The following is a 26,511-nucleotide window of genomic DNA, read 5'->3' as shown; positions in this document are numbered from 1 at the left end:
TCTTTCTCATGGTCTCACCTGCTGGCTGTACTTTCTGCCTCTTCTTGCGGACAGGGCACGGACCTCCAGCTGCTTCAGAGTGTAATTGAACGGGTGGGCAACTGTGGCTCTGTAGTTCGTACGGTCTCTTCCAAACTTCAGAGAGGATGACACCGATATCTGATCCATATCAACAGACGTGAAAGGAACTCGTGAAATAACCCACCACTCACACACTGACCCCAAACATACACCTAGTAAGATTTCCCTGTACCTTTTCCTCAGATAAATTATGCGTGTGATAAAGTCCTTCCTGAAGTAGTGAGGCAAATTAATGTTCAAATGACATTCTTGCTACTTCAATTTCCTACACGGCACAGCTGAAAGTAAAACTATTCTCTCTATTTTACTGAAATCACGAGCCATGCCTAAGTTTGATGAGGCTTCAGTTTGGTCTCGTCTCTAGGCACTGTAGGCTCCGCTGCCATAGGGTGCTTAGACACAGCTTGCAAAGTTGAAGCACAAGAAAAAAAATATTTGCAGGATCAGGAACTAAATTCTGTAATGTTGCTGGGAGCAAAATATCTTTGTGGCAATTTAAATAGTGGTGGCATTTAAATAGTTGTGCTAATTTAAGCAGCAGTACAAAAATACATTCTATTCAACTTCAAAAGTAAATTTTGGAATTCTAGCACTTTTTAAAGAAATTAAGAAATTCTAATTCTTTTGGCAGGCACATTTATGTTTCTGTATAGTAACATATTTTACACATTGTCTTTCATCTTTCCTGTATTCAGAAATGAATGTAATAGCCAAGGTGCTGCGTTTCAGACACATCTATAAAGGTAGCACAGTTAATTGCAAGTCAGTAACCTTCCCCATCTAACCACATTTGGAAATCGACTTAACCAAAGGTCTCCTAGTTCTGTCTTTTTTACTATTTGTATTTTTAAAAAACAATGCCGACTTACTTTAAGAAAACAAAAACTGGTTTAAACTGTGCCAAAGTTATCATTCTCACTAATAAAGAGCAGAATGAAAGAATGAAATACAGAAGAGCTTCAGCTGAATCAGCGATGCTGAAAAAGCTCAGCACAGGCACGCGTCACACCTCTATGTGGGTAAACATAGCATATATCCATGCAACAGGTAGGTTCTTCAGCCTTTCCACCCTCCCGCTAACGCTCACACTTCCCATCCAAAGTGCTGTTCTTTCCATCTGCTCTCAAAAGCTGTCCTAGAGCTGCTGAGAGTGTTGGGAACGGCCTTTACCCAGTGCTTTGAACCATGTGCATTTCACTGCCTTTGGTTACGCAGCAAGCTCTGGGGCTCCTGCAAACAAAAAAGGTAGTATGGCCTGAAAATGTTTCCAACAGGAGTATCGGTTGCTCATCTTTCGTAGTCAAAGCCTTTTACACATCCAAGAAGGAGGACAGTTTGCCTCCTACTTGAATTTCCTGGCTTGCTTAATGCCCCCCTGTTATTTAACAACAACAACAAAAAAAACCCAAAAAACCTGAAAAAACCCCCAAGGAACCACCTGATCTTGCTGCAATTCTCCTGACATTTATCTGCTCTGGGCTGCTGTACCTGGTCCTTCTCGTTCCAGATGACAGTCAGCTCATCCCGGTGACTGCGGGCCGAATGTTTCACATACAGGTTGGCTCTGGCATGCCATGGGAAAGGGATGGAGAGAGGATGGAAAAGTTCCACTACGAGGAAACGAAGCAAGTAAGTTTTGCTCACCACAAGCCATGACTGTTCATTTTCTGATCAAGATAAAAGCATAGGACATATTCTCCCACAGGCAGCAGGGCAACAGCCGGCTCCCAGAGCAAAGATGTTCTTTGCTGCCACACACGTGCACCCACCCAACAGCCACGACGACGTCAGGTGCGGATTTCTGCTGAACAGGAAGGAAGGAAAACAGGAGTCCTCTATTGACCAGCAAAACAGTAACTACCTGCAACAATCAACAGATCGATACCCACGCCCACAGCATCTCCAGCACGAACAGCCAGGAAAGCAATCTTTAGGAAGCTGAGATGACCTTACATGGCAGGAGAACAGCTTACAACTCTCAAACGTAAGCGCAGTTACTTTCTCTGTTTTCCGATCACATAGCCTCAACCAAAGGGTTTGGCACCACACCTTCAGCGTGACCAGTGCTCCCTGCAGTACCCAGTGCAGTAAAGTAACAGAATTCACTACATTTTTCTGAAAAAAGCTTCAGAAATGGCTGACAATAGGAAAAAATGATAATATGCCCAGGAGGAACAAAAACATAAAAAGGAAGAAAAAACCAGAAAAATAAACAAAAACAGACTTAAAATAAAATGGTTTTACTCTCCAAATTTAAAGAGATACTTTGGCAACACTCCGAAAATGCATTATCTGTGGGATGTGTCTCTTTACACCTCTAGCACAGCGACTGGAGAACCAATCTGAGACACAGGTCACTGCAGAACCCTGTCCTTCTCTCAGCCGCGAGAGATGTGCCCACCGGATTACCAGGTATCCAGCAGGATCTCCCTCACGCTACACACGCGCCATGGAGCTGGGAGCACGGCTGGCCAGCAAGCCCCGGTGCACACCTCACACGCGGGGCCACCTCACAGCGTAGCAAGGCTACAGATCCCACACAGCACCTCAGCGCCTTGACTCTTCCTGGAAGGAAATACATCTATTGCTTTTCCAGTACTCTCCAGCTGGATCCTCAAGTCCTAAAATGACAGACCCAACAGCCTGATCTACACTGCGAGTGCACTACTGCTCAGACTAGGTGGATTCTCCTCTCTCTCCTACCAATGGTGTTTGTCTTTGAGAAACAATGAAACATTCACTGGCACAGAACTACGGGACTATTTTACTCAAACTGGCACCATCAGGAAGAAGAGAGGGAGAGCCCTGCACATTGGGATTTCTCATTCAAACCACTGCTCTGAACGAAGCTAGATGTGAACCCCAGCCGGCCACCTCCCAGCTACATGTCCTCACACCTTGGCTAGAATGAAAGTACCCCTTCTGCTCAGAAATGGTACCTAGGCCAAACCTAGTTCCTAGGCTTCCTTTGCTTTTCATTAAATATTTAAAATATTCAAAAGCAATTATAAAAATAAAATGAAATGTTTCATTTAATCCAGAGCACTTCTGAAATTTGTTCTAACATAAAACCAGACATTTTAATTTGCTGATGACTTTTCACTGTGGCCAATGTTTTCCCTGGCACTACTAAATTTATTTAAGCTTTACATTCTGTATCCACACAGCAGAAACAATGTTCTGGATGGTTCTAACAGCCAGACCTGTCATGAATTTTAAGCAAATAAGATCTTAGAAGGCCTGGATTGAAACTATTTGAACCTGCATTTTGAAATCAGATTGATGTGGTTTCGCTTATTTTATAGTCTGCTATCAATGACATAAGGCAGAAGGGCTTAGGCTGTAGTGACACTGTTTAATTTAGGCCTGACCACTTTGTACAGACAATGCACGCCTTACCAATGGCTATGCCCCCGAAGAGCAGCTAACAGCCTGGTAAAAGGGGAACACCCTGCCCAGCAGGCGCCGAAAGCTGGGTGATTGCTGCAGAAGCACAAAGTCATAAAAAATCTAGGGTAAGAGGAGCAAGGCAGAGGCAGCAGGGGCAGGTCCCAACCACCGACTCCATTCAGAACCAGAAAGACTGCAGCCCCCGGCTCGCGAGCAGGCGCAGTTAAATGGAGAAGGAATATAGGTTTAAGATGAGTGTATAACGCGATGAACACGTTTAAGATGAGTGGATAACGCGACGAACCAGTCAGAAGGTGATGAATAATCTCCTTGTTTTCCTAAGAGCCTATAGCGCTTGTGACTCTGCTAAGTGGTGTGCTAGCTTTGTGGCATCCAGCACCTAGCACTCATATCTGCGCAAATACACAATAAAGACAATGCCTCTGCTCTGTCTGACGATATACTGGCGTATCGCACACCGGGTAAACAACCCCACTTTTGAGAAAATGTTAACACTGGCAAAAGACTCGAGAAACGTACCCTGAATGTCATGACCTCCCGGCAGCTTTGGGAAGAGTCCAGTGTAGGAGCCTGTGACCTTGATCTCTTGGCCATCCCACAGAGCAATGTGCCTCAGCACATGTGTTCTGCTGCCTCTTTGGTAAGCCGTCATAAACACAAGCTGCCTTGGAAGAATTTTTAACTAAAAATAAAAGAGGGGAAACATATTAAATCCCAAGTTCTCTGAAAAGTTAAAAGCCTAAATGTATAATTTTGATACTCTGAAGTCCTACGGAATCCAGCTTTCAGAAAACGTTTATAAAAGGTCGAGTACAACGATACCCTAAAGCGCCCTGCTTTTGTACAAGCAGCTCTTCATTTCTCCTTGAATTCATTTCTCCAGTAAGCCATCGTCTCACATAACAGATCATACATAAACAACCGACTACCCCCTTTGCAGTAGTCTTTGCTTACTGTATCTTTTAACTCACTGAATAGTTCTTACAACATCAAGAGCAAACACACACACAGTGACACAGCAGTTTGTACCACTGGACACCCAGCTAATCTACAGTCGAATGTGTGCTCGAGCTGCTGGAGGAATCACGGACACTCCACCTTCTGGCAGCTGGAGCTGTATTTGACCGTCACTGCTCAGCAGCCAGCATCCTGAATGCCACACTCTGGAAACAGGGCCAGCACAGCTTGCCTTCCGCCACCCGAGCTGACGACACCAACCTGGGACACTGTCTGTAGGATTTCAATGACATTACTGTAGCTGGTTCCAGTGAAAGTCAGCTTAGCTGTAACATTCAAATCCCTTTCTTCCATCCTAAGGTAGAGTTCGCCTTTTGCTTCACTCATGTCATAATTTATCTTTTCGAGTTCCCATTAAATTAAAAAAAAGAAAGAAAGAAAAAGAGAGAGAGAGAGAGAGAGAGAAAGAGAAAATAAATATTGTGCTCGCATTCTTCACGCAGTATATTACATTATGGTCCTTAGGACCTAACAGAGATCGGCTTTATGTTCACATTACGGAAGGCACAGCTACAAAGTGGCACAGACTGAATAACGCACGGAAGAAATGAGTTTGATCTGAGCAGCAGTAACTGCTGCACCTGACTGACAGATAACACCCTTCATCGTCCTTGCTTAGCCTTGCTGCTGCGTATTCCTGCACTGCCAACAGGCAATATCCAGCACTGCTTTCTGCCCAGCCTCTCTTTTCTTAGTAGCCAGAATAATTAAAAATGTTCCTGAGAGGAGTCTAACAGAAGTCATAATTAATGCAGACGTACAGAAGTGGAGTCAAATGGAATAAATCCTTTCCAGTGGCTGGGACTGTTAGCATCTTGGAAAACATGAACATCCTCAACACCAACAAAAGCGTCAGATACCAGTACTAGAAATAACACAGCTTGACTCCCAGAATCTGAGACCAGTCTAATTGGTAGCGATGCGTGACAGGTAATGTGCAGACGGTTACCTTAGAAGAGAGTTCCGCTGCACTGGGGAAGTACTGTAGAACGACAGGATGAGTCTGGAGTGCTTTTATATTCAACTCCTCTCTACAGGGAAGAAAAGTACTTTTGTTCAACAGTATTTCAGAAAATCCACTCTCACTGACAGCACAAGTTCACCCGAGAAATCTGAGTCTGCTGTAGCTTTCAGAGTTACACATCGCAGTACCTCCTGCTGAAAGCTGCCCAGCTCACGTTTTTTGATGCATTCATACAAAGGTAAAGGAGACCAAACAGCAGTGCCATCTCTGACCTCAGTGAAAAGTCTGCATACGCATCCCAGGGACAGAACGTGGCCCACTCCATCAGAAATTACACTGGCTAGCAATTTACTAGCCATAGTAAATGCATCAGCTTTTTAAAAATGAGATAGGTCTTTTGGAATCTGACTTTGCAAGCACTGTCCTGGTTTCCAGACTTCGAATTTACAGCTATTAGAGTTTAACAGAACTTGCAAGGCTTCTCAGTGCAATGGTCTTTTGCTGGAAACTTAAGAAATTTCTAAAATACCCCAAGGCTGAAAATACTGCACCTCTTAAACACCCTCCAAAGCCCACACTTTTGTTTATATGCTATACCAAATATTTCTATTTAGACACTGATTATCAGACACTTCTCAAGTAAAAAATTTTTCTGTTCATTCTTCATTTCTTTAAACAACTTTAAAAGTTTCTTGAAGACAGAAAAAGCAGAGAAACTAGCACAGCAGATACAGTCATAGTGACACCAGTGTAGAAAACGGAGTAAGCCTCCATAATCTTACAAGGTTCAACTGTGCCAAAACAATTTTAGTAAGATTTAAACAGTTATGTCAAGTTAAGGTGTATTTTTAAGTACTTGTCTGGCTCAGACACAGAGTTTTGTGGATTATTTTACTGCCTGCTACTTCGATACTGTGGGGGCAGGCAAAAAGCCACGCATGCCCCAAGCTGTGAGGAGGGCAATCCACCCTCTGCAGCCCTTCCCAAGCTGCCTGAGGCACACAGACTGCTTGGTGGGACTCTGCGCTTTATCAAGGATTTGTTGCCCACTTCACCAGTGCTTTGATGTCTACACCACCAACTTCTGTGACATCACAGTGGCCTAATGACATTTTCACAGTGCTCAGAAGGACCCTTTTACCCTTGCTGGTCTCTTTTCCTACTGATGGTAAAGGAGAAGTTTGCGTTCTGTTCACAGGTCAGCCTCAGAGCTCCTTCAGTTTCATTTTCGGTCAGGACTTCTTGAATGTTCATCTGTGTGTGAGGGAAAATAAACACATCAGCGCCATAGCTTCTACCCAGCATTTCACCTACGCTGAGCACAATCTCTGGACTGACATTTATCTTCCAGACAGGCCTTCAGGATGCTTTCTAGACCTAACCCAAAAGCATCAAGAGATGTCTTCTTTTTTTTCTGTATGCTTCCACAGCTACTCATTTGCATTATTGACAAATATTAGCCTTCCTTTCAATGTACCTCTATCTGGTTTAAGTCTAGAGCCTTCAGTTCTTGTTTATGTTTCCTCCACTCTCCTTTTTCATGTAAAGAAACTCCCTTTCCTTCTTGCTTTGATGAAACAGATGGAGCTCCACAAATCCTTTACTCCAGGGTATTTTCCTCATCCCACAGCTGCTAGCTCGTCTACAGTTTTACCCTGAAACTGCCAAAGAATCCCTCTGGGGAAGACGAGTACTGTCTCCCACACTTCAACAGCAACACTTGTTGTGTCTGCCACAGCCTAGGGGAACAGCATTTCTGAAGTCCCATGGTAAGACTCATACCTTATACATGAATAAGACACCTAAAGAATTACCATCTCTGTTTTTCTTTTTTTTCACTCAAAAACTTAGAGGATAAAAGGCATTTCACTACAGATTAAGGGGGAAGAAGCAGGGGGATATATCTCATACCTGTTAATAAAATGTTGGAATTAAATATTCCCTTGAAACACTGACACTTAATAGACAGGTTTAATAGTGATCTAAAATTTATTCTCAGAAATGTCTACATTTAATCTTGTACCCTAGCTACACGTCCTCTTGTTTGAAGAGGTGATGCATGACTTTGATGTGCTGCTGTGTCTACTACCCTCCAAAGAGGAAGGAGACATTTCAACTAATGCTTCTTTCTCCCAGCGGATGAATGGGAACAGCCTTTGCTGATCCTACCAAGTAGTTTGGAATACAAATCTATTTCTGCTTATTCAACACTGAAACATTTTAGGTACCTATGCTACAAATGGTTTAAGCAACCCAAGGAATTCTCTAGGTATAAAGGACAGCTGCTTTCTACCAAGCCCTTTCTCCTTCAGTAAGCCATATCAGCTAGACCCGACAGCACATGAGTGCCTTCCTGAACTGACTAATCCTGAAACTGGGGATTTCAGGTACCTGTTGAGTTTCCTTGGAAAGGGACCATTACCTGTGTACTTCAGCTAAACAAGGATTCAGATGAACCAGGCCAAGTCACCTCTCATCTGCACTTGTTAAACCTGGAGTAATCTCACCGAGGCCACTGGAAGTGCTCTGGATTCATGCTAGTGTAACTCAGATGGCAGCTCTAATCAGAGCACAACAAAAGATCTATGGTTTATTACCTTAAGATAGAAGGGAAGTCCCAGCTGTCGGAAAAGTGCTATCGAGTGCTTCACCTCTGCCATGAATTCAAACACACCACAGAGCTGAAAGTCTGTGTCAACATCTATAGCCACAGTTATATCTTTGTCACCATACTGGATCTCACAGATAGTCTTGGCTTTGTTTTCTAAATAGCAAGAACAAAATAGCGCCATTTTGAGGGGCTCGTGTTCAAGGAATTTCAGTACTGCCTGCATAAAATCAATCCAGCCAGCTTTTGGGTTAAGACATTCACCATGACAAAGTCATCCATTCAGGACAACAAGAGCTTTGGCCTGTGGCTGGAGGAGTGCAGAGTTTTTTGGATGTCCCTGAACATATAAAGTCTTGAGTTAACAGAGCTTGTGTGCCCAGGTACAAATGTTAAGTGACAAGTCAGTGCCCAACAGGAATGTGGTTTTGCAGCTAGAGCTGACTGGCTTATGCAGCCAACTGTAGCACTTTGCACATCGTCGGCACTTCTTCTAGAGAAGAGCTCTGAGCTGTTTTTCCCTCTAGAGACTCCTGCAGTCCCAGCTACAGCAGACCAACACTGCTCAAACAACATGACTTGAAGACCTTTCCCCCCTTTCCTACCAGCTTTAGGGATTTGAAAAAGAAAATGCAGACTGCTACAGGATAAAAATGAGACAGAAGATGTGAAACCCCAAAATTCTTCACAGAGAGGACAAAATCACAGACAGGTATGCAATCACACAGCGACCACTCCGGCAGCTGTCCAGAAAGCCACCCATTGTCCTGTTGCTTTTCTCAGAACGGGTGCAAGGAGATGGTGCCTCTGACATTAGTACTGATTCAGTGCCTGCCACCCTCAGTAATTCCTACTCTTTGTACAGTTGTTGCTTTTTTCCAGCATGAATATACTCCCACGTGGGCACTGAAGGTGCTTGACCAGAAGGTAAATCAGCAGTTGAGGGACATGAAGATAGGACTTGTGTCAGGGCAAGTGCTGAGGACAGCCTGGCTTATGCAGGGTGGGACTGTCTCCCCTCCACAATTCAAACAACAAAAGCCACTTAGAATTATTTTTAAACCCCCCTTTAAACTACACTGGAATTCACATTTTTTGTGCTCTGTAACAAGTTTTTTTGTGTGCCACTGGAATCTTACGTTATGCAGCTAAATATCTTGGGGATCACCTGTTTTACCAGTGGCGTACCACATGAGGTCTTCCCTGGAATTAAAAAACACAGATGTAATGTAACTAATAACAGATGCAGTTTAAGAATGACAATATTACTTACTTACAAGAAAAAAAACCTTTTTAGGTACTACCAGCAAATCTAAGTCAGTTTGTAGCTGTTGGAGGAACAGCTGAAACATCCTCAAAGAGCTATTCTACAACAAGAAACCTGCAAGGAATGGCAGGTACCTACCTGATTTCTGCAAACTGAGAATCAAGCTGATTGCCTTAGGGTAACCAGACGCCTGTAGTTCCTCACTATTATGTACACTCTGGCAAAAGATATCCACTTGGTGACCAGCATCATAGGAGTTTACTATGTATGTGATTGATGTTTCTTCAGCTACAATGTGCATATATCTTTCTTCAGTAGTGTTTCTCCCTTGAAAAAACACATCTATCTAAAAAATGACACGTAGATATAAGTTCTGGAAACATCATTTAAACACTATTTAATTTTAAAACAGAAGACAAATCAAAGTGAAAGTTGTCTTTAGTCTTTACCTATGTCAAAAATCTATCCATTAACAAAAAAATTTTAGCTGTTCATTAATCATCTATGACTTTCCAGTATGAACTCCATTCAACTGAATGAATTTCAAACCACACCAGCCTCAATTATTTATGCCATATTCTCATTAGGTTCTCTTCTATCTCACATGACTCCCTTTACATAAAGGATCATTGATCCATGCACACTGCCAGTATTTACCAGATAGTAGGTACCCCAATACGGCCCTGAAAATAGCACTTAAAGTAGTACTTCTTTAAGTATAACATTCCCATTAAGGAGTAATATTCCAGTTTCTGATGCAACGTGCTAAAACTATTCTCCTGTAGAGATACAGTATCAGCAATACACACTGTACTAACACCGATCAGAATGGAACAATCTGGTCCAGAAAGTAGTTAAAAAGAAGTTTTTTATTTCAGTAGTTCAGCTTTTAGCCACCCATAGTTTTTCAATATCAGAAAATCTCAGCTTTCATCCTGTACCTTACAAAACGGTAGTTTTCATTCAAGTCATGGGCTATTACATTATAATAAAGGACAATAATTTGGGGGGGGAGAAACTACCTGCAAAGACGACGGGACTCCAGCTTGTAGCAGCCATGGCCAAGTATGATGGAAATTCCCAGTTACATTGGTACTCGTTTCAAACTCTTGGATTTGTCCTTCGAGGACTGTTACGTGAGCACCATAATGCACTTTCATACTAAAGCTCTTGATCACTTCCAGGTTCAAGACAGCCTGTGTGCAACAAAGGTCAGTTGTGAGAAGGCAGCTTTGTAAAAGGTAAAGCTGTTAGTTAGGGTTCTTTCTTGGTCCAGGTAGTATCCTCTCAAAGATCTGTCAAAACAAATAATCTCATAATTTTATAACACATCATAGTTACAGATGTCCCTTTTATTTTTAAATTCAACATTTTAACAAGTATTCTCCAGTCTGGTCATGCCTTAACCCTATCCCAGTAGTTAATGATTAATAAAGAGTAAGTGGTGTGCTATAGGCTTGTCTATCTCAGATAAAAATCCAGGCCAGGTAATCAGAGTCTGGGAGGAGACTACCATTTGGAATGTAAACCATGAACTCCTACCAGTCCTCACCTCCGTCTAGTCGATACAGGGCACACTGCAGAGCTGTCTAGACTAGGCAGATGGGCTATGATGAACTGCCCTCCTCCTGCAGCGCATGCTGCAAGCTCAGCTGTGGCTCGGGCTGTTCACATGCCGGGAGCCAACCTCCAACCTCGTATTCCTATGGGGAGTTCTGGCTCCGCAAGCTATTCTCCCAACCCCTCGAGAACAAAGTGAGCATCTGGACTCCCCCCTACCTTGACATTCAGGGAAAAAATCAGAGAGAGAAAGAGAGCAGGAAGGAGAGGGAGGTGGGAGAAAAAGAAAATATAAACATCTTTAAAACAGAAGCAGGCAGTATGACCCATGTATGTCAGGACAACACCCGAATTCAGAAAAATCTCCTTCTATCAGGAGCATAAACAGCCATGTGCTTTTCCATCTCCACGCTCACCCTCGACAGACAGCACTGTCCCCAACCTCCCTTCGCTTGTGACGGGTTACAGAACTCAGGAGTATGATCTGCATGGCAGGAAAGCCACTCATTTGCTACCTGTACAGCACAGAGTGTTGTACACCATCATGCTTCCCTGCCTCAGCTTCTCCCAGTTCTTTCCAAGATAGTCCTTGTATGCACAGGTGCAGACTTCAGATGTCCCAAACCATTCATTCTGCACAAAAAATTACAGCTCACCCATCCTGCAATCCACTTTCATGATGAATACCCCACCCTACTTCAAATTACATACTAAAGGACAGAAGACACCGCTGCTCTCCCTGGCCACTGAATTAAAGGTAAGGAAGGGCAAACTTACAGAAAGTACTGGTAAGAAGAGCACTGGGTCTAGAAATCACTAGATATGAGAAGGGAAGCTGAGGTGGTGTGACAACACAGACACCTTAATTTAGAAGGATAGGTTACTGAAGGTTAGATTGCATTTTAAAATGTCGAGAACAATCTTTCCCACTTGCACCTGCGACATTAGGCAGATTGGTTATGGCTGTGGTTCGTTACTCTTGGGCTATATTTTGTAGCAATAAGCTTTTTCTTCTCTATAATCTTGACTTTTAAGTAAAGAAGTATTATGAAGCAACCTTGAAATCTGTGCTATGATCTTGTGCAAGATGGCTCAACAGAACAGAAAAGATGATACAGATGCCAAAGTTAACAACTGAGTGAGTAAAATTCTACCGTCCTTGAGAGAGAGACAAAAAGTTCACCTGAATAGCAAATGCTCAGTCATATCTACACCCTTGGTTCCTTGTCACCTGACTTCTGCAGCTACTGCTTCCATCCTGGCGCGATTCCAGGCTGGACTCACGTCTCCCCTGTCGTTGTCTGATCCCTTACCTGCAATTCCATCCTGTCTTCTATTTGCAAAATCTTCAGTGCCTCTATGTTATGAGTAAGTTTGTAGTTAAGAGACACAACATCCAACTTCCGGACAAAGCTCAGATCTTCCGTGATCTGTTCAGTCCAAATAAAATATGACAAAAGTTAACTGTGGCACATGTCTGACATTGAGACTGCTCTGATTAATTGTCATTCTTGTACTAATTACACATTAGAGTAAAACTACAAAAACTATGAAAAATTTACGGTGAAGAATTTCCTAGTATTGTTACAAATAACAGCTTTGTACTTTAATAGAGAATGTGCTGCACCAAGTGAAGATATTTGATATGAAAAGTTTGAGACAGTTTGCAAACGGGAGTCGTGGATCATCGCCGTTGTCAAATTTGTTGCTAGCAACAAGGGCACAAAAGGAGTGCCTAAAAGATACACTGCCTTCACTTAACCAAGGCCTTTAAAACCAAACCAGCCCCTGGAGAGTATTGCAGTAAGGGCCTCGTGCACAGCTATTTTGAACGGAGAAACAGTATGTGCCAAATCAGCTAGCTCACTTTAACCTCTACTTCACATCTTGCTAATGTGGAGGGGACACTTACTTGCTTGCTGTTCACGCAGAAGTGAATAAATCTTTTATAGAAGTCGCTGCTTTTTTCTGATATGACATCAACCAACATCCTCACAGGAATGCCAATGTCAGCAGCTCCTTGAATGTTATGGGTTAGCACCGCATCCAGCTCTTGTCTTTCCTGTCAATGTTTCACAGCGTATGTAGCAAAGCGCATGTAGGACGCAACGCTTGCCGCAATACACAGCTCAAAACAGAAATTCAGCGAATCAGTCTGTCCTGTATTTAATACTAATTAAAACCAATTGCACTGAACTTAGGGAAGTTACACTGGGAAGGAGCAAAAAAATCAAGCCTAACAGAGAACATAAAAAAATACACATTTCAGCTAAGAGGGAAAAAGGTGTTAATATTTCTCCCTGGTGGCAAAGAACTCCCCCTTGCTATCGTTTCTCTAGAGCACAAAAATACACAGAAATTACCAGTTATGGCAGGAAAGTGACTGATCACGAGGAAGAAGATATTTCTGTGTGTACTCTACTCTGCTGCACTGATGACAAGAGCAGCCAAACTTGTAATTGTCAACAGGAAAGCAAGAGGTTCACAGCCTTTCTTGTGCTGTTGTCTAACTGGAGAAACAGACAGCAGTGTCTCAATTAACCACTGCCTATTATTTTGCAATTTAAATCACATTGATCACTCAATAAATTGCAATCTCTTTTCTTCTTCCACATTGCGGTATACTTTCATGCTGAATGTCGAGAGTCGTATTGGACTGCCTGTTGTATGTCTGGAGTGAGATCAGGATTTGTGGGTTTGCATGTCTTCTCATATTTGCCACATAACACAAGAAACACCAAATAGCACAATATCAAAAAAACCACATATACACACACACTGAGCACAACAAGGCGATGACTCACGAAGTGCAACAGCCTGGATCCTATCATCCGATAGATCTGGTTTACTGCACATTACAGGTGTCAGATTTTCAAAGATTTTGTTTTTATTCTGGCCTTTATTACTAAAGCTTGACTGCTTGTTCCCAATAAAACAGAGTATGTCACTCCACACTGTGTACACGCAGTCTAACAGTCAGCAGGATACTTACGTCAGTGACTTTTAGTATAAGGAGTCCTTGTAATTTACTTTCGTCAACAGTGATCAATGTCTGTGAATCTAGGTTAATTGTATCCATCAAAACATAGCCTGAACCATCAATTTTTACTGGTGCTCCAAGATCCTGTAGAAGAAGAAAAAAAATTTTAAAATTCACCACTTCTACACTTCCTCACAGATATGCTATACACCTGAACCTTTGTATCTGCAAAACATAGCTCTAATAGCACGTAGCTGTACACCTGTTATATCAGGCAGCATATCCATTGGATGTTTCAGAAATCTGGACAGCTTTTTATTACATTTTATAGATTTTGTCTTTTCTGAATATGCCTGACAGTTTTCATCAGTGAGCCAGGCAGAGCCCAATCCAGCTAAATTTAGGACTGCTTCTTCAGGAAATCCTGCTGCAGAATTTCTCCCCCTCCACCCACCTACAACTGTCTGGCCTGGAAAAACAAGCTACTGGGCAAGAACTGGGGTAAAAAGTGCTGTTTTCTGCTCTTGCAGTGCAGGCAAAAGGAGCTCAGCATGCCATGCTAACTAGCTGAGCAAGGTCGGGGCGCAGTGCCTTTTGTCACTTGGGAAGCTCGGAGAGCTGCCGTGCTCCCCAGCTCACGCAGCCCTCCCAGGTCATGGCACCGCGGGCTCCTCTCGGAGACGGGCACTCCCAGGACACCCGATGCCGACCGCCCAAAGACAGGCCTGCACTCCCTTTGCTTTGCGCAGAAACCAGACCCTGCTGCAAACAATGGCACATTCCTGTGACACGGAGGGATCTTCTGCCACAGAACTCCAGTTTTCACCGTATTTTCCTACTGGCTAAATCTTTTCAACAAAGAAACTACTTTTTTATCTTACCCTGCTAGCTGCTGTCCGGACTCAGAGTCAATAGTGAGATTCCCACCAGACCCAGGAGTTAATCCTTCTTAATGAAACGGGAGGTGTGACCCGGTGGTGCTTGGTCAGGCACTGGAAATTGGTGAGGCTCAGCTCAGGGCCAGCCACAGGGCCAGCCACAGAGAAATGTCTCCCCAGGGAAGTCCAAACCAGCTTGTTCAAAACGTCACTGTTTGTTTTTCAACTAAATTCCCCCAAATCTTTCTCAGCTGAGGTCTTACAGGAAATTGTAACTGCTGTTTGATGCTGGCGTTTTCACCCTGTGTGTTCTCCGCAATGGTCTTCATACATTACAGATCTGTTTGTCAGCACTTCCAATTTTCTGTAAAGCTGAGTGAAAATTTTCTGACCTAAAGATTATATATTTACTTTATGTATTTTTAAACTATTTCAGACTTTGGTTGTCAAACTGCTGAGAAACTGTAATTGCTGACAAAGCCAAAGACAACTTTGAATACTTGTTATTTCTAAAGATTAAAACCCTGTAGATTTCTCAATTACACTTTTAAAAAAATACATCAGAGGTAGTACAAGCAAGTCCGTTAACTGTAGGTACTGATTCATAGAAAATTTGCCTTATACCATACAAAAATACAGTGAATGACTGGCACCAAAAGTAAGATGGAACGTTAAAAGAAAAGAATGTTTTTCTTATTTCTCTGCTACCTTTGAAATCATCAGACTATTTTCTTTTGACTTTAGTAGCTGCAAAGATCCTAGTTTAGAGATATAATTCCAACAGTAAAGAAAAAAAATTCCTTCCAATACCTGAATTGCTTGGCATTTGTTTTCTATAAACATTTTCCACTGAAGCTTCTTCTCAGGGTCGAAGTCCCCGTTCACCTGCAGCTCACAAGCACCTGATTTCATTCCCATTCCAACACGATATTTTAACTGTTTTCGTGCAGTGACGGACAGTTTATTTTCCCTCGGGATTCCCTGCAGTTGAGGGAGGTCATGCCTGAACTGAATTTCCAGGGCAATCTCTGGCTCGCACTCTGCCCTCGCTTCAAGGTGGGCAGTCTTGCCTTCTGTTTCAAGGACCCACAGCAGTTCTGCCTGGCACTCGTCTTTCTGAATAGAACCTGCCAGCCGTGACTGAGTTGGAATACTGAGATCCTATGAAGATTTAAAGAAAAAAAAAATCCTTCGGATTATACATACACTTTAAGACAAGTCAGTACCGAGTTGTTTTTCTTCTCCCTTTTGCATACAAGAAAGGAGATTTTAGGTTACAGTATCAGAGACAAAACCTACACTCTCTGCACTGCCCTTCTCTCCCTCCCAACAGTAAGACGGCAATTTTGCCTGAATAAGGTCTGAGGGAAGATTTTAGGACTGCCTTGCAGAATTTACAACTTCTGTATCTGTATGAAGTTTCATATTCACAAAAATACAAAATGCCTATTTGCTCAGAGTGGCAAAGTTTACTAAGCATCCTGTGCCTCACACAGACCAGGCCAATCTCGATTTTGCAACAAACCAGCCCACAAAAAATAACAGGCCTAACAGACATTCTTGCATCTGATGCTATAAGGATTACTTTTTTTTAAGACTAAATCTTTGAGCCTATCTTGTGCAACATCCCAAATGAAGTGTTTCCTCTCATTCTTTCAAAGTATTTGTGAAAACACTGATAATTCTGTTTTTAATATTTTAAGTGGTTTACATTCCCTCTTCACTATGAATGACACACCACGACACCTGTCTTTTTTAGTTTTACATTGATGCTTTGTAGTTGAAGAAGTTAAAACTGAGGAGTTAAAAGCAAAACATAAATGCCTATGAACATCTGGAAATAACCCTAAATTTGCAGCAGTCATTCTTTCCAATATAGTCAGTGAGGCTAGATGGAAAACCCAAGGGAATTTCACAACTTCTATTTTGATAAAAAAGACAGACCAGAGAATGTATTTTCTGACACACAGTTCAAATTAAAACTGCTGTTCAGCCTTGGAGAGTAGTCTCGGTCTGCGCATGCAACGAGCAGCAAGGACTGAACTAGTTTCAGTCTACAGAGAACACCTATGAACAGGACACGTTAGCCACTTTCTTTGCCCAACGCTGTAAGACCGGCATGTCTCCGGATCGGCTTTCCAACACTCAAACACTGCTGCTTTAGTTAAAACCCGACATGGCCTGCCTTTGATCCCAAATCTCTCTTCGAAAGCCTCCAAGCACTACCTGCAGCAGCTGACATTCCGTTTCTGCTTCCAGCGTCCATTCAGCTTTATCCTGAGCAGAGAGATCTCCTCTCGCCTTAAGCATGCACTTGCCAGCCTGCAGCACCAAGAGGCCCTCAGCAGTGGAGCCTGAGGCTGCAGAGAACAGGACAGAGCTTTCCAAGGGCAGCCCAAGCTGACTGAGCCAGTGAACCGAGTGCCTGAGCATCCCCTGGAGCGCGTATTCCTGTTCGCAGGAGGAGTCTATCTGCACATCAACTGCTTGGCCATCACACTGGAGGCTCAGTAACAAGCCAACGCTGCAGATGTTCTGTTGAAATGAGCCCCTAAAGGCTACAGCATGAGGCAACCCCATCCTCTGCAACAGAAAAGATTAGGCTATTTAAAGCACACAAGGTAAAGCGACTGCCTTCCTGATTTGTTTCCAATTAATGAAAAAGCATTTCTTCTTTCTGAACCAATATGCTTTTGGAAAGGACCATAGAAGACAGCTTGTTTCACAGACAAATCAGAAATTTCTCTGAAACAAGAGAAAAAGAAACCAAAAAAAAATGGTACAGGGGGAAAAAAAATCCTAAACCAACCTTTTTGTAAGTACTGTCGAAAAAAAACTTTGTAGCCTCAAAGGAAACCTCCAAAACTTCAAACAGAAAGGGCATGCTTTTCATTAGATTCTAGCACAAAAGTTTATTTTAATTCAAAAGCTATTATTAAGCAATTATTTTGTGTCAACAGCAGTAACATCTGCCGTTGTTATTACTCCAAATTCTCATCTTCAAATACACTCCTTCTGCAAGTGCCCTGACTCACTGCTCTGCCAGAACAACCTTAATGACCAAAACCATCCCTTCCACAAATAATTGCATCGAGAGATAGTTCTGCGTGACTCGCAGTGATCTGAAATACAGAGACTAACGCCACACAGAGAGCAATCGAGGCGTACCTGCAGACCGACGCATTTGTTTCTAAAAGTAAGTACCCATTCTGTATCTGTCTCATTGCTTGCCAGGCTCACTTCCCCATCCGCTCTTAAGCTGCAAGGCCCAAGGACGATACCAAGCGTGCCCTTGTACTTGTCACTTCTGACGGCTGACACCTCCACTTGATTCTCTCTGGCAATTCCCAGCGACTGCAGCAAAGGCAGAGAATGCTGGAAGTCCATCTCTAAACGAGGCTGGGCGGCGGCGGTGGCACGGAGTTGCAGGCAGGCAAACACGTCACGAAAAGAAACACGTCCGAAGAAGACAACAGTGAAGTTGCTGGTAGAGATGGACCCGTTCAGTGAAACTCTTGCTGGAGGCTGAAAAATTACAGGAAAAACTGTTGTCAAGTTTGTTTTCCTGTCAGGCCATATACTGTTTTTAAACGCTTCTGTTACTAAAAAAGAACTATTTCCCTGCTCCCCTGACACCATTTTGTACTCATCCTACATATTTGTAAATGCCTAAACAAATAGAGAGATGGCCTAAAATCTTTATTTCAGAGTTATTATTAAAATATTATTATATATAATAATATATCTTTATAATAATGTCATTATAAAAATAAGAGGAAAAAAAAAAGAACTCCACAGCTCTGTAAAAACAATTACTAATACCAGAAAAATCAACTGCTGTTGCTCTTACTATCATCACTTCTGGTTTTACTGTCAGTAAATAGAGCTCTAGCAGTGTGAGAACGTGTTCAGCTCCCATCAGACCTCAGGAGGAGTGACAAGTGTTAGGCACATTGTACCCTTGTTACATGAGGGGAGAACTGAAATGCATTTGTCTTTTTTGTCCTTGGGACAGCCACAGGATTCAGAGTCACCGTGACTACTGTCTTTCTAGAGACAACGTCATCTCCTGTAATGTCACTCACAGGAGGTGTTTTTAACACGTTCCTAAGAACATGTCAGACTATGAGGTGTATCTTTCTCGAACAGTTCAAGAGCCACAGGGACTTTCACAAGCAAAGGGTCAGCTAGAAAGAGCAGAAAATAGAGTAAGAAGAAGAAAAGTGTGAAATTCTCAGCTGGTGCCTTCTGTGCTCCCTTGCCCAGGCGGTATCAGGTTGGCTGCTCAGTAACAGAACAGACCATTTACCCTGAGTTCAGTTCTAGCTGGCAGCAGACACAGTTTGGAGACTTCAGCTAGAAACATTCACAGGACTCTTGCCTCTTGCCTGGCGCACAGCTCCTATCTCCTGATACCAGCTTTCTGCCAGGTGCAGGCTCTTGCACCGAGCTCTGCAGCAGCACAACTCCATTACTTGTTGTAGGATATGGGAGTATCACCTTCGAAATTGCCCCCGCTGGGCCCATAAACATCCCCTACCTCTAGTTCCTGCTCTGCACTTGGGGCACAGCTGTGCACTAAGCTGTACAATGCAAGTTTGGCGACAGTTCTGGCTCAGAATAAACGATCCCCTGCATGATGGTGAAACTGAGCGCAACCTTCCCCACAGACCTGTACAGTTTTCGATGGAGAAGTAATCTGATTTGTTTCAATCTGTGAATACTAAGGGAGTGCAAACATCTGAAAGTGTGTGCTAAACTTCCAGCTAACTCAAACCCATTTCTACATCTTTGACACTTTTCAGTACCCGGATTCCCTCAGTGGTAGTTACGACAGCTGCATTGTTGGCAGCAGAGTTTACAAATCAAGCCAGTACCTCAAAACGACGAAATGTAACTGCTCCATGGCAAAGGCCAGAAAGTTGTTTGTTGGCAGATTCTCCGCTGCAAGCAACCTGTTGGCATTATCAACAAAGCACATTCAGAGCACAAAGGAAAACAGAGGATTAAAATACAAAGGAGCAAGCTAAAAGGCTGCTTTCAGGATAAAAAGCATGAAAGACACTAAAACACAGCCTTAAGACCAAAGGTTAGAGATCAGTTTCAAAAAGATCAACAGTTTAGTGGATCTGAGGCTAAACCATGTCTCTAATCTTTCCATTATCATGCCAAAATATTATCAGCATAGGAAAAGACAGAAGAACATCTTCAAACATTTGGAAACTGTTCCTTGCTAGACAGAACTCCTTTTGATACTCTGGCTTTTGATTTGACAGGAGATAGCAGTATTTCTTATGTTTGCATAGAAAATACCACTGTCACGAGCAGACATTCAGTGTTTCAAATGCCATCAGCCGTGTCCCTGGGTCCAGAAAGTGAAGTCCTTGGGGCGTGCTGTTGGCTGTATGAAAACCGCTGCCACTATCATTTCCTCAGCTGTCAATGCCTCTGCACCCACCACCAGCCATGGGATCCACCCACAAACCCTGCCTTAGCATGACGGAAAAGCAGGGACTGCACGTTACTGTGCCTCGGCAAGCGCCCACTCCAGCTTCAAGACATAAATGTCTTGTTACCCACAGCACCTCGGAAACCCACTCTTCACTGCTAAGCAAGTAATTCTTAGGCTTTCTGTACTGGCCTTGCTCAACAAAAATCTCTCTCCCTTCTGACCTATTAGCTTGCTCTCAGGTGGTAAAACTCAAGAGTTGAGAATGCACAGCAGAAAGCTACATCAAATACAGCGCATAGCAGGATTTCTGCTAACCTCCAGTACGTGTGGAACAATGTCAGTCAGTCCTCCCACATCATGGTGAAGTGAAAGAGAAATTTCCATAGCACCACCAGTGGTTTTCTTCTCTACTTCAATTCTGAGCTGTTCCTTCTCCACTGTGGTTGTTATCCCTGCAACAATCTTCTTTGTGAAATTCTATGCACGAAAGAAACCAAATCATGGAAAGAAACAAACATCATCATGCCAGGAACAACTGCCAAAGGCAGAGTCTGTTTCACCATGCTTAAACATCACAGCCTGTGCCAGGGCAGCAGCAATGGCGAAATAAAAGTGCAAATTCATCAGAGTGGCTTAATTTGAAATAGAGATTTTCCTGTTACGGTAGACCTTCTGAATGCTGTGCACCAGTAATTCCTTCTGGCGCCCAAACATGTTGAAAAGAGTCAGTACCCTGGAGGATTTGAGTCCTAAGGCATACAGGATTAAAGCAGTGAAACTACTAGTAAGCAGGTACTAAAGCAGTGAAACTGTAAGCAGGGCAAGGGGAACTGTGTAGAGTTCTTCCTTCGCACACCTCCGTGTCTCACTGTACCACAGCGGCTGAAGCCATCACGGATGTTCATATGTCAGTGACTTGAGCCTTCCACCATATGTCAGAACAAGCGAAATACTTGAACCCTTCTTTTCTGGAAGGATAATCTGAGATGCAAAAGAGCTATGTGTTGCTCGCAGATCCATAGCAGAAATGCAAACAGAGAGAAGAGTGGCCAAGCAGCACTGCACCAGGAAACACGACCGGTGATGCTTCTGTGGGCAGCGACTTCCAAATGGGAAGCCATGCTAAACACTCTTCTGCTCTTTAGCAGACGTTCACAGGATGACCTCAGAACTAGTTAAACCCAGTACCAGATGCAATGCAGCACCTAGGCTCACTGACTCTTTGTGATGGCTACATGCATTAGGCCTGCCTGTCCCCTTCCCATTTATGGGGGAAAAATAAAATTGGACAAGAGTCCTGTTCCTATGCAGCAAAGCACTTCACTGAAATGAGAACTGCCTGTAGCATCTCGTCTAGATTCAGCTCCAAGACTGCAGATGACAGGTGCACAGTATGACAAGAAGCCAGAAAACACCTTTCTTTCACATAGTAATTTAGTACATCTCAAAAATGCAGACGCTTTTGGAATAAAGCGCATAGGAATAATTCACAGTTATCAGAAAGGGTCCTGCCAGAAATTAAATCACCACAGGCAGAACTCTTCTCACCTCATAATAGCCAGCAGCTTCCATAACAAAAGGGATCCCACATTCCTTCATCTTGGAGATGTTGTGCTTTAAACTCACAGATAGCTGGGATTTAAGAGGCTCTGCGGACAGTCTGTGACCACCAAACACCGCGGCAATCCTTCCACTGCCACTCTGTAGGGCTATAGCAGTGGTGTGGTTTCTGGTGCCATGGTCACACTTCACAGTAAGAATGCCATCCAAGGGCAATCCTATTGACAGGGAAGGAAGCAAAATCAACACCATACCTCTGGGTTGCCATGGTGAAATACAGAAAAGATGTATTACAGATTAAGAGAAGCTTTCCATAGGTTTTTAGAAAAAACGACAGACCTTTTTTTAAAGTGTGATCATCCAGTTAGCTGCACGCACTGACACTTTGGGTAAGAAAGGACATTACGTACCACATGAAAATCATATTAAAAAAGGATTGTTAAACTAAAATGTGGTGTGCACTTTGGAAGTAAAGGGTTTTCTTTTCTTAATAAAGGATATCTATCAGTGGATATTGCGTCCAACTCCAGTAGTCAGCTGTTAGAAGGTTGCAAAACAGATTTCTTCAGTCCAAAGGGACAAAGAAAATTTACCCATTCAAAATTATTGATAACTTCAGTTCATGAAAACCCTTGGGTTTGCTTAGGAAACAACACTTAGCATATTTTAGTCTTCGGTGTGATTTATTCAATGACTTTCAATGTTTCATTTCTGGTTCAAATCAAAACAGGCATAAAAATACGCTTAGAGAAACCGATCAGCATGCAGGAATACAGAGGTACAAGAGAGAAATAATTTACTCTGAAGTAGTTCAAAGAGTTTTTAAATAATTTTGTATCCGTTTTGTTGGTTTTTTCTTAAGAGTTTTAAAAAGAATGTTGCTACGACTGGATCACGTTTTGTTCTGGTGTGACCGCAACACATCTATTTCCACTGGTCTGCACTCACTTAGATAAATTACACCTGACACTTTGTGACACCACAGCATCAAGTCAGTTTTCTTCATACCTGCATTTTTTAACAGGCTGATATTATGTGCGAAAGTCCCACTGACTCTGCTGTGCCCATGACTCATGATACTGGAAAAACCTACAGAAAGGGCTTTCTCATCCACCTGGAAGATAGCTAGCCCCCTTTTCATCTCTTCCATCAGCTCCAGGTGTCCTCTCAGTTTTGCCTCCATTGGCATCGCCCGGCTGCCATTCTGAAACACAGCGAAAGTGATATTGTGTACGGTGGTATTCCCAAACACATTTCTGTTCCGGAGATGGAGTCCATACAGTGTTTTGTTGACCATCATATTGATGTTACCTGTAACAGGCAGAAATGATTACCGTGAAAAGAGTCCTTTGGGACAGAAGGAACAAGAAATGTATAAGCAACATACAAATTATCCATTAATTTAATAGTGGTAGTAAAAGAATTTCTGTTTATTATAATAGATAATTTAGCCTAATCTAGAGAGTGAATCAGTCTATCGTTGAGAGAGAGTTTCTCTAGTAGTAGAAGTGTCTCTGTTTAAAACAAATTACATAATATTATTTCTGGCAGCTGTTTCTTTTTATTCACCAAGCTGCTTGTGTCTTTATGCCATGGGCTACTCTGCACTGCCTTCTGAAGGAAAACTTACAGAGGGACTAGGACCTATTACTTGCCTAACTCCAGGGCAAACCATCCCTCCAGAGCTCTGCAGTGACCTGCTCCACCCATGGAGCCATTTGGAAGACTAAGGACCTCAAGTCATACCCCCCATTTCAGAAGACCTGCATAGGAAAGATGCCACCCACTACTTCCTTCAGTCAGTGAAAATATGAAAATGAGCAAAGTATGTTTGTTCATTAAAAAGTAGTTTCCACCCAATGACCAATGGTTCATTTTGCATGCTAAATACTCTCTTCTGCACTATATGCAGTTCAGTCAGGAATACATGAAAATTAAGAAGCTCCCTTAGATAGCTGCAGACTTAGCAGCAAAACACAAAGTAAAAAAGTACCATCATGAATGTTGTTTTTGCACTTCAGTAATCCACTCAGAGAAAGAAGATGAGGTGTGGCCTTTAATCCAGCAAATGTGTGTTGGACTCTTCCATTCAGAGACAAAACCAAACCAGCTTTCTGCTCCCTGGCTACCATGAAATCCATGTGAAGCCTGTTTTCATTAAGCTTCATCTCAGAAGATATCAAAAGTCTAAGAAGACAGAGATAAAATTTGCTGGTAAGATGTTATTATGATTAATTCACGATTGTCAAGACAAGCCCCCCTCACTCAAAGCAGGACCAACTTGAGCAGAGTGCTCTGGAGCGCGTGTGGTCAGGTTTGAAGTATCTCCAAGCATGGAGACTCCTCAGACTTTCTGGGCACTTGCTCCCGTGTTGTGAATCAGTGAACTCGGTGCCGTGCAATAAGTACATGCTGTTCACCAGATGTCTATAAAACTACCCAGTAAAACCACTCAGTAAAGCCTCACAGATTGGCACACTGATTTTTCTTCAGATTTCCTGGATGCTTTTGTTACGATCCCTAATAAAAGAAAGATATAAAGCTGGGCAGAGTTAGACAGAGTTGGAAATGAACTCCTCCCTGCCACAATATGGAATCCCTCTTCAGTGCTGATTTAAAAGCAGCACTGAGAACTCAGCTTGAACAATAATTTTAAATGCCACCACCCTTTGAATTTGGTAAATGACCCAACAACTATTTCTTCGTATCTTGGCCCCAGGCTGAACACTGCTGGAGAAGCACAGCACAGCTTTTTAGGGAAACCTGCTGGAGCAACAAGCAATTCTGTTTTCAGCATTTCAAGTATAAGACTGAGATACAATTTTCACAATGCCTTGAACAAACTGTCCATTAAAATGTGTGATTTTCTAGTCTCAAGTATACGGCACAAAATACCTAAAAGTGAGGCAATCATGTTTTTGTATTGTTACACATCCCTCCTACAAATGGGAACCCTCCTGAAACACTGATGACAAGTAAAACCTCAGTAAAAATCCACTTGATAGGAAGAATTGCACTACATAATTCAGGGAGGTAAGATTAATTTCATCAGTCAGCAACTGAAGCCAACTGAAGTCTGTATAGACTGCACTTTTTTAGCAATTCCCCAGAAACATTCAATCTTTTATTTTTCTCTCTTTTCTCCCTGTAAAATAAATCCCAAATAAACTGTCAGTCCAGAAATTTTAAGTGTTCTGTTTTACATCCTGTGAAGTTAGCTGCACTAACTCGCTCTGTTACAGCCTGCCCTGGTATTGAAACAAAGAAATGTACTATTGGAAGCCCAGAACTACAAGTAAGCTCCATCTTTTATCCTCTTTTTTTTTTTTTTTTTTTACTAGTAAATCTAATGTATCACAGAACGTTCTTCAGCTCCTCTATTAACCAAAATTCTGATTTCTCTACCTTGATGGAAATATTTTGCCCATGAGCTGGAACTGTATTGATTCTGGGTTTGTCAGGATTGTCTGATGGAGGACAGCCCTCAGTTCAACAGCTCTGGCACTCTTCCTGTTTCCATCGTTCACATCAACCTCCAGCGCGAGCATGTCCCTTCCATTGGAATGAAGGTAAAGGGAGCCATTGAAATTGCTCTCACCATAACTCTTTAGGGTTGCCTGGGCCTACACATAGAGAAATATAAGAATAGGACATTAAGGATCTCAAATCATAACACAGAATACTGAAACATCACTTTGAGGAAGAAGACTGCGGACAACAAGTTGGACCTGGGAAAAAGCCGGGGGGGAGGAAGGGGGAAAGGTGGTTTTAGTTCCTGTCTGTTTTTCTCACCATATAACTCTATTTTTATTTGGCAATAAATTAAATTAATTTTGCCCAAGTGGAGTCTGTTTTGTCCATGAAGGTAACAGGTAAGTGATCTCCTTGTCTTTATCTCAACCCACCACACAGGGTAAAGTTAATCCTAGAGAAAGAGCCTTTAGAATCGGTAACAAAAACTGCAGATGACACTTGATTTTGCATATAAGCCTGTCACCATGCTACAGCTTTCACAAAAAAGTTATGAACTATGTTGAATTTTAAGTACAACTTAACTTGACTTTCACACATTTCTGAATTTCGGCCAAAACACAAGCCACCCATTCCAACTGCATGTAGCCATCTAGCTAGAACAAACCCTAACCATAAAAAGTTAATTGCTGCAGTTTACAATTTACGTCTCTCCACAACACTCACTGAAATCCGCCTGAGTTGACCAACTTCGTAGCATATACGCACACACCTGTGTTCCCGCGCCTGACAGTAGTTGCAAAGCAATTTCTGGCACACAGTTAAACAGCTCCCGCGTTGACAGGTATTCCTAACACACACGACAAGCAAGAGACTCAACACAGGTCTGAGTGCATGCACTGCAAAAGCTGCAAGTTCAGGCAACAAGACTGTAATAACCAGGGAACTGACCTGGGAAGACACGTTCTTGTTGATGATGGCTTTTACACTCGCACCGTAGTCAAAGTGTTCCAGTTTCGTCTGCCTGGAGAACAGCTCCCCGCTTAGGCCCACTGCTTGCGGAAACTCCAGCTATTTGACAAAGTAAAATGTAAACATAATCACAGCATTCCCATCAACTGCCTCATCTGATTTCACATCTGAACTTCCAGCATGAAGTGGAGGATGTATATAAGCAAATGTGTATAAAATTTTACCAATTTTACCCAAATACACTGAAATATAAATCAAATGCAGCAAAAAAAGTACGAAAACAAAAGGCA

At 42.6% G+C, this 26,511-nt stretch overlaps 1 protein-coding gene across 1 annotated transcript in view; it reads right to left on the bottom strand.

Moving 5' to 3' along the window:
- LOC142363277 (uncharacterized) overlaps positions 1 to 26,511 on the bottom strand; it is a 100,195-nt gene that overhangs the window by 16,513 nt on the left and 57,171 nt on the right. Inside the window, exons 35-56 of the mRNA XM_075436723.1 lie at positions 26,201 to 26,320; positions 25,184 to 25,401; positions 23,772 to 23,965; positions 22,787 to 23,089; positions 21,767 to 21,996; positions 20,534 to 20,695; positions 19,644 to 19,721; positions 17,935 to 18,291; positions 16,993 to 17,349; positions 15,577 to 15,927; positions 13,901 to 14,032; positions 12,821 to 12,970; positions 12,222 to 12,338; positions 10,371 to 10,544; positions 9,487 to 9,694; positions 8,071 to 8,237; positions 6,615 to 6,727; positions 5,459 to 5,540; positions 4,711 to 4,848; positions 4,012 to 4,174; positions 1,570 to 1,691; positions 19 to 159 (exon numbers count right to left, since the gene is read on the bottom strand). Coding sequence (XP_075292838.1) covers positions 19 to 159; positions 1,570 to 1,691; positions 4,012 to 4,174; positions 4,711 to 4,848; positions 5,459 to 5,540; positions 6,615 to 6,727; positions 8,071 to 8,237; positions 9,487 to 9,694; positions 10,371 to 10,544; positions 12,222 to 12,338; positions 12,821 to 12,970; positions 13,901 to 14,032; positions 15,577 to 15,927; positions 16,993 to 17,349; positions 17,935 to 18,291; positions 19,644 to 19,721; positions 20,534 to 20,695; positions 21,767 to 21,996; positions 22,787 to 23,089; positions 23,772 to 23,965; positions 25,184 to 25,401; positions 26,201 to 26,320 — 4,077 coding nt within the window. The remainder of the gene's footprint in view (positions 1 to 18; positions 160 to 1,569; positions 1,692 to 4,011; positions 4,175 to 4,710; positions 4,849 to 5,458; positions 5,541 to 6,614; positions 6,728 to 8,070; positions 8,238 to 9,486; positions 9,695 to 10,370; positions 10,545 to 12,221; positions 12,339 to 12,820; positions 12,971 to 13,900; positions 14,033 to 15,576; positions 15,928 to 16,992; positions 17,350 to 17,934; positions 18,292 to 19,643; positions 19,722 to 20,533; positions 20,696 to 21,766; positions 21,997 to 22,786; positions 23,090 to 23,771; positions 23,966 to 25,183; positions 25,402 to 26,200; positions 26,321 to 26,511) is intronic.

This window comes from Opisthocomus hoazin, chromosome 15 (genome assembly GCF_030867145.1).
Source record: "Opisthocomus hoazin isolate bOpiHoa1 chromosome 15, bOpiHoa1.hap1, whole genome shotgun sequence".
In the NCBI taxonomy this organism is placed as follows: Eukaryota; Metazoa; Chordata; class Aves; order Opisthocomiformes; family Opisthocomidae; genus Opisthocomus; species Opisthocomus hoazin.
The sequence above is the reverse complement of the archived record's forward strand: the minus strand, read 5'-3'. Positions and strand labels throughout refer to the sequence as shown.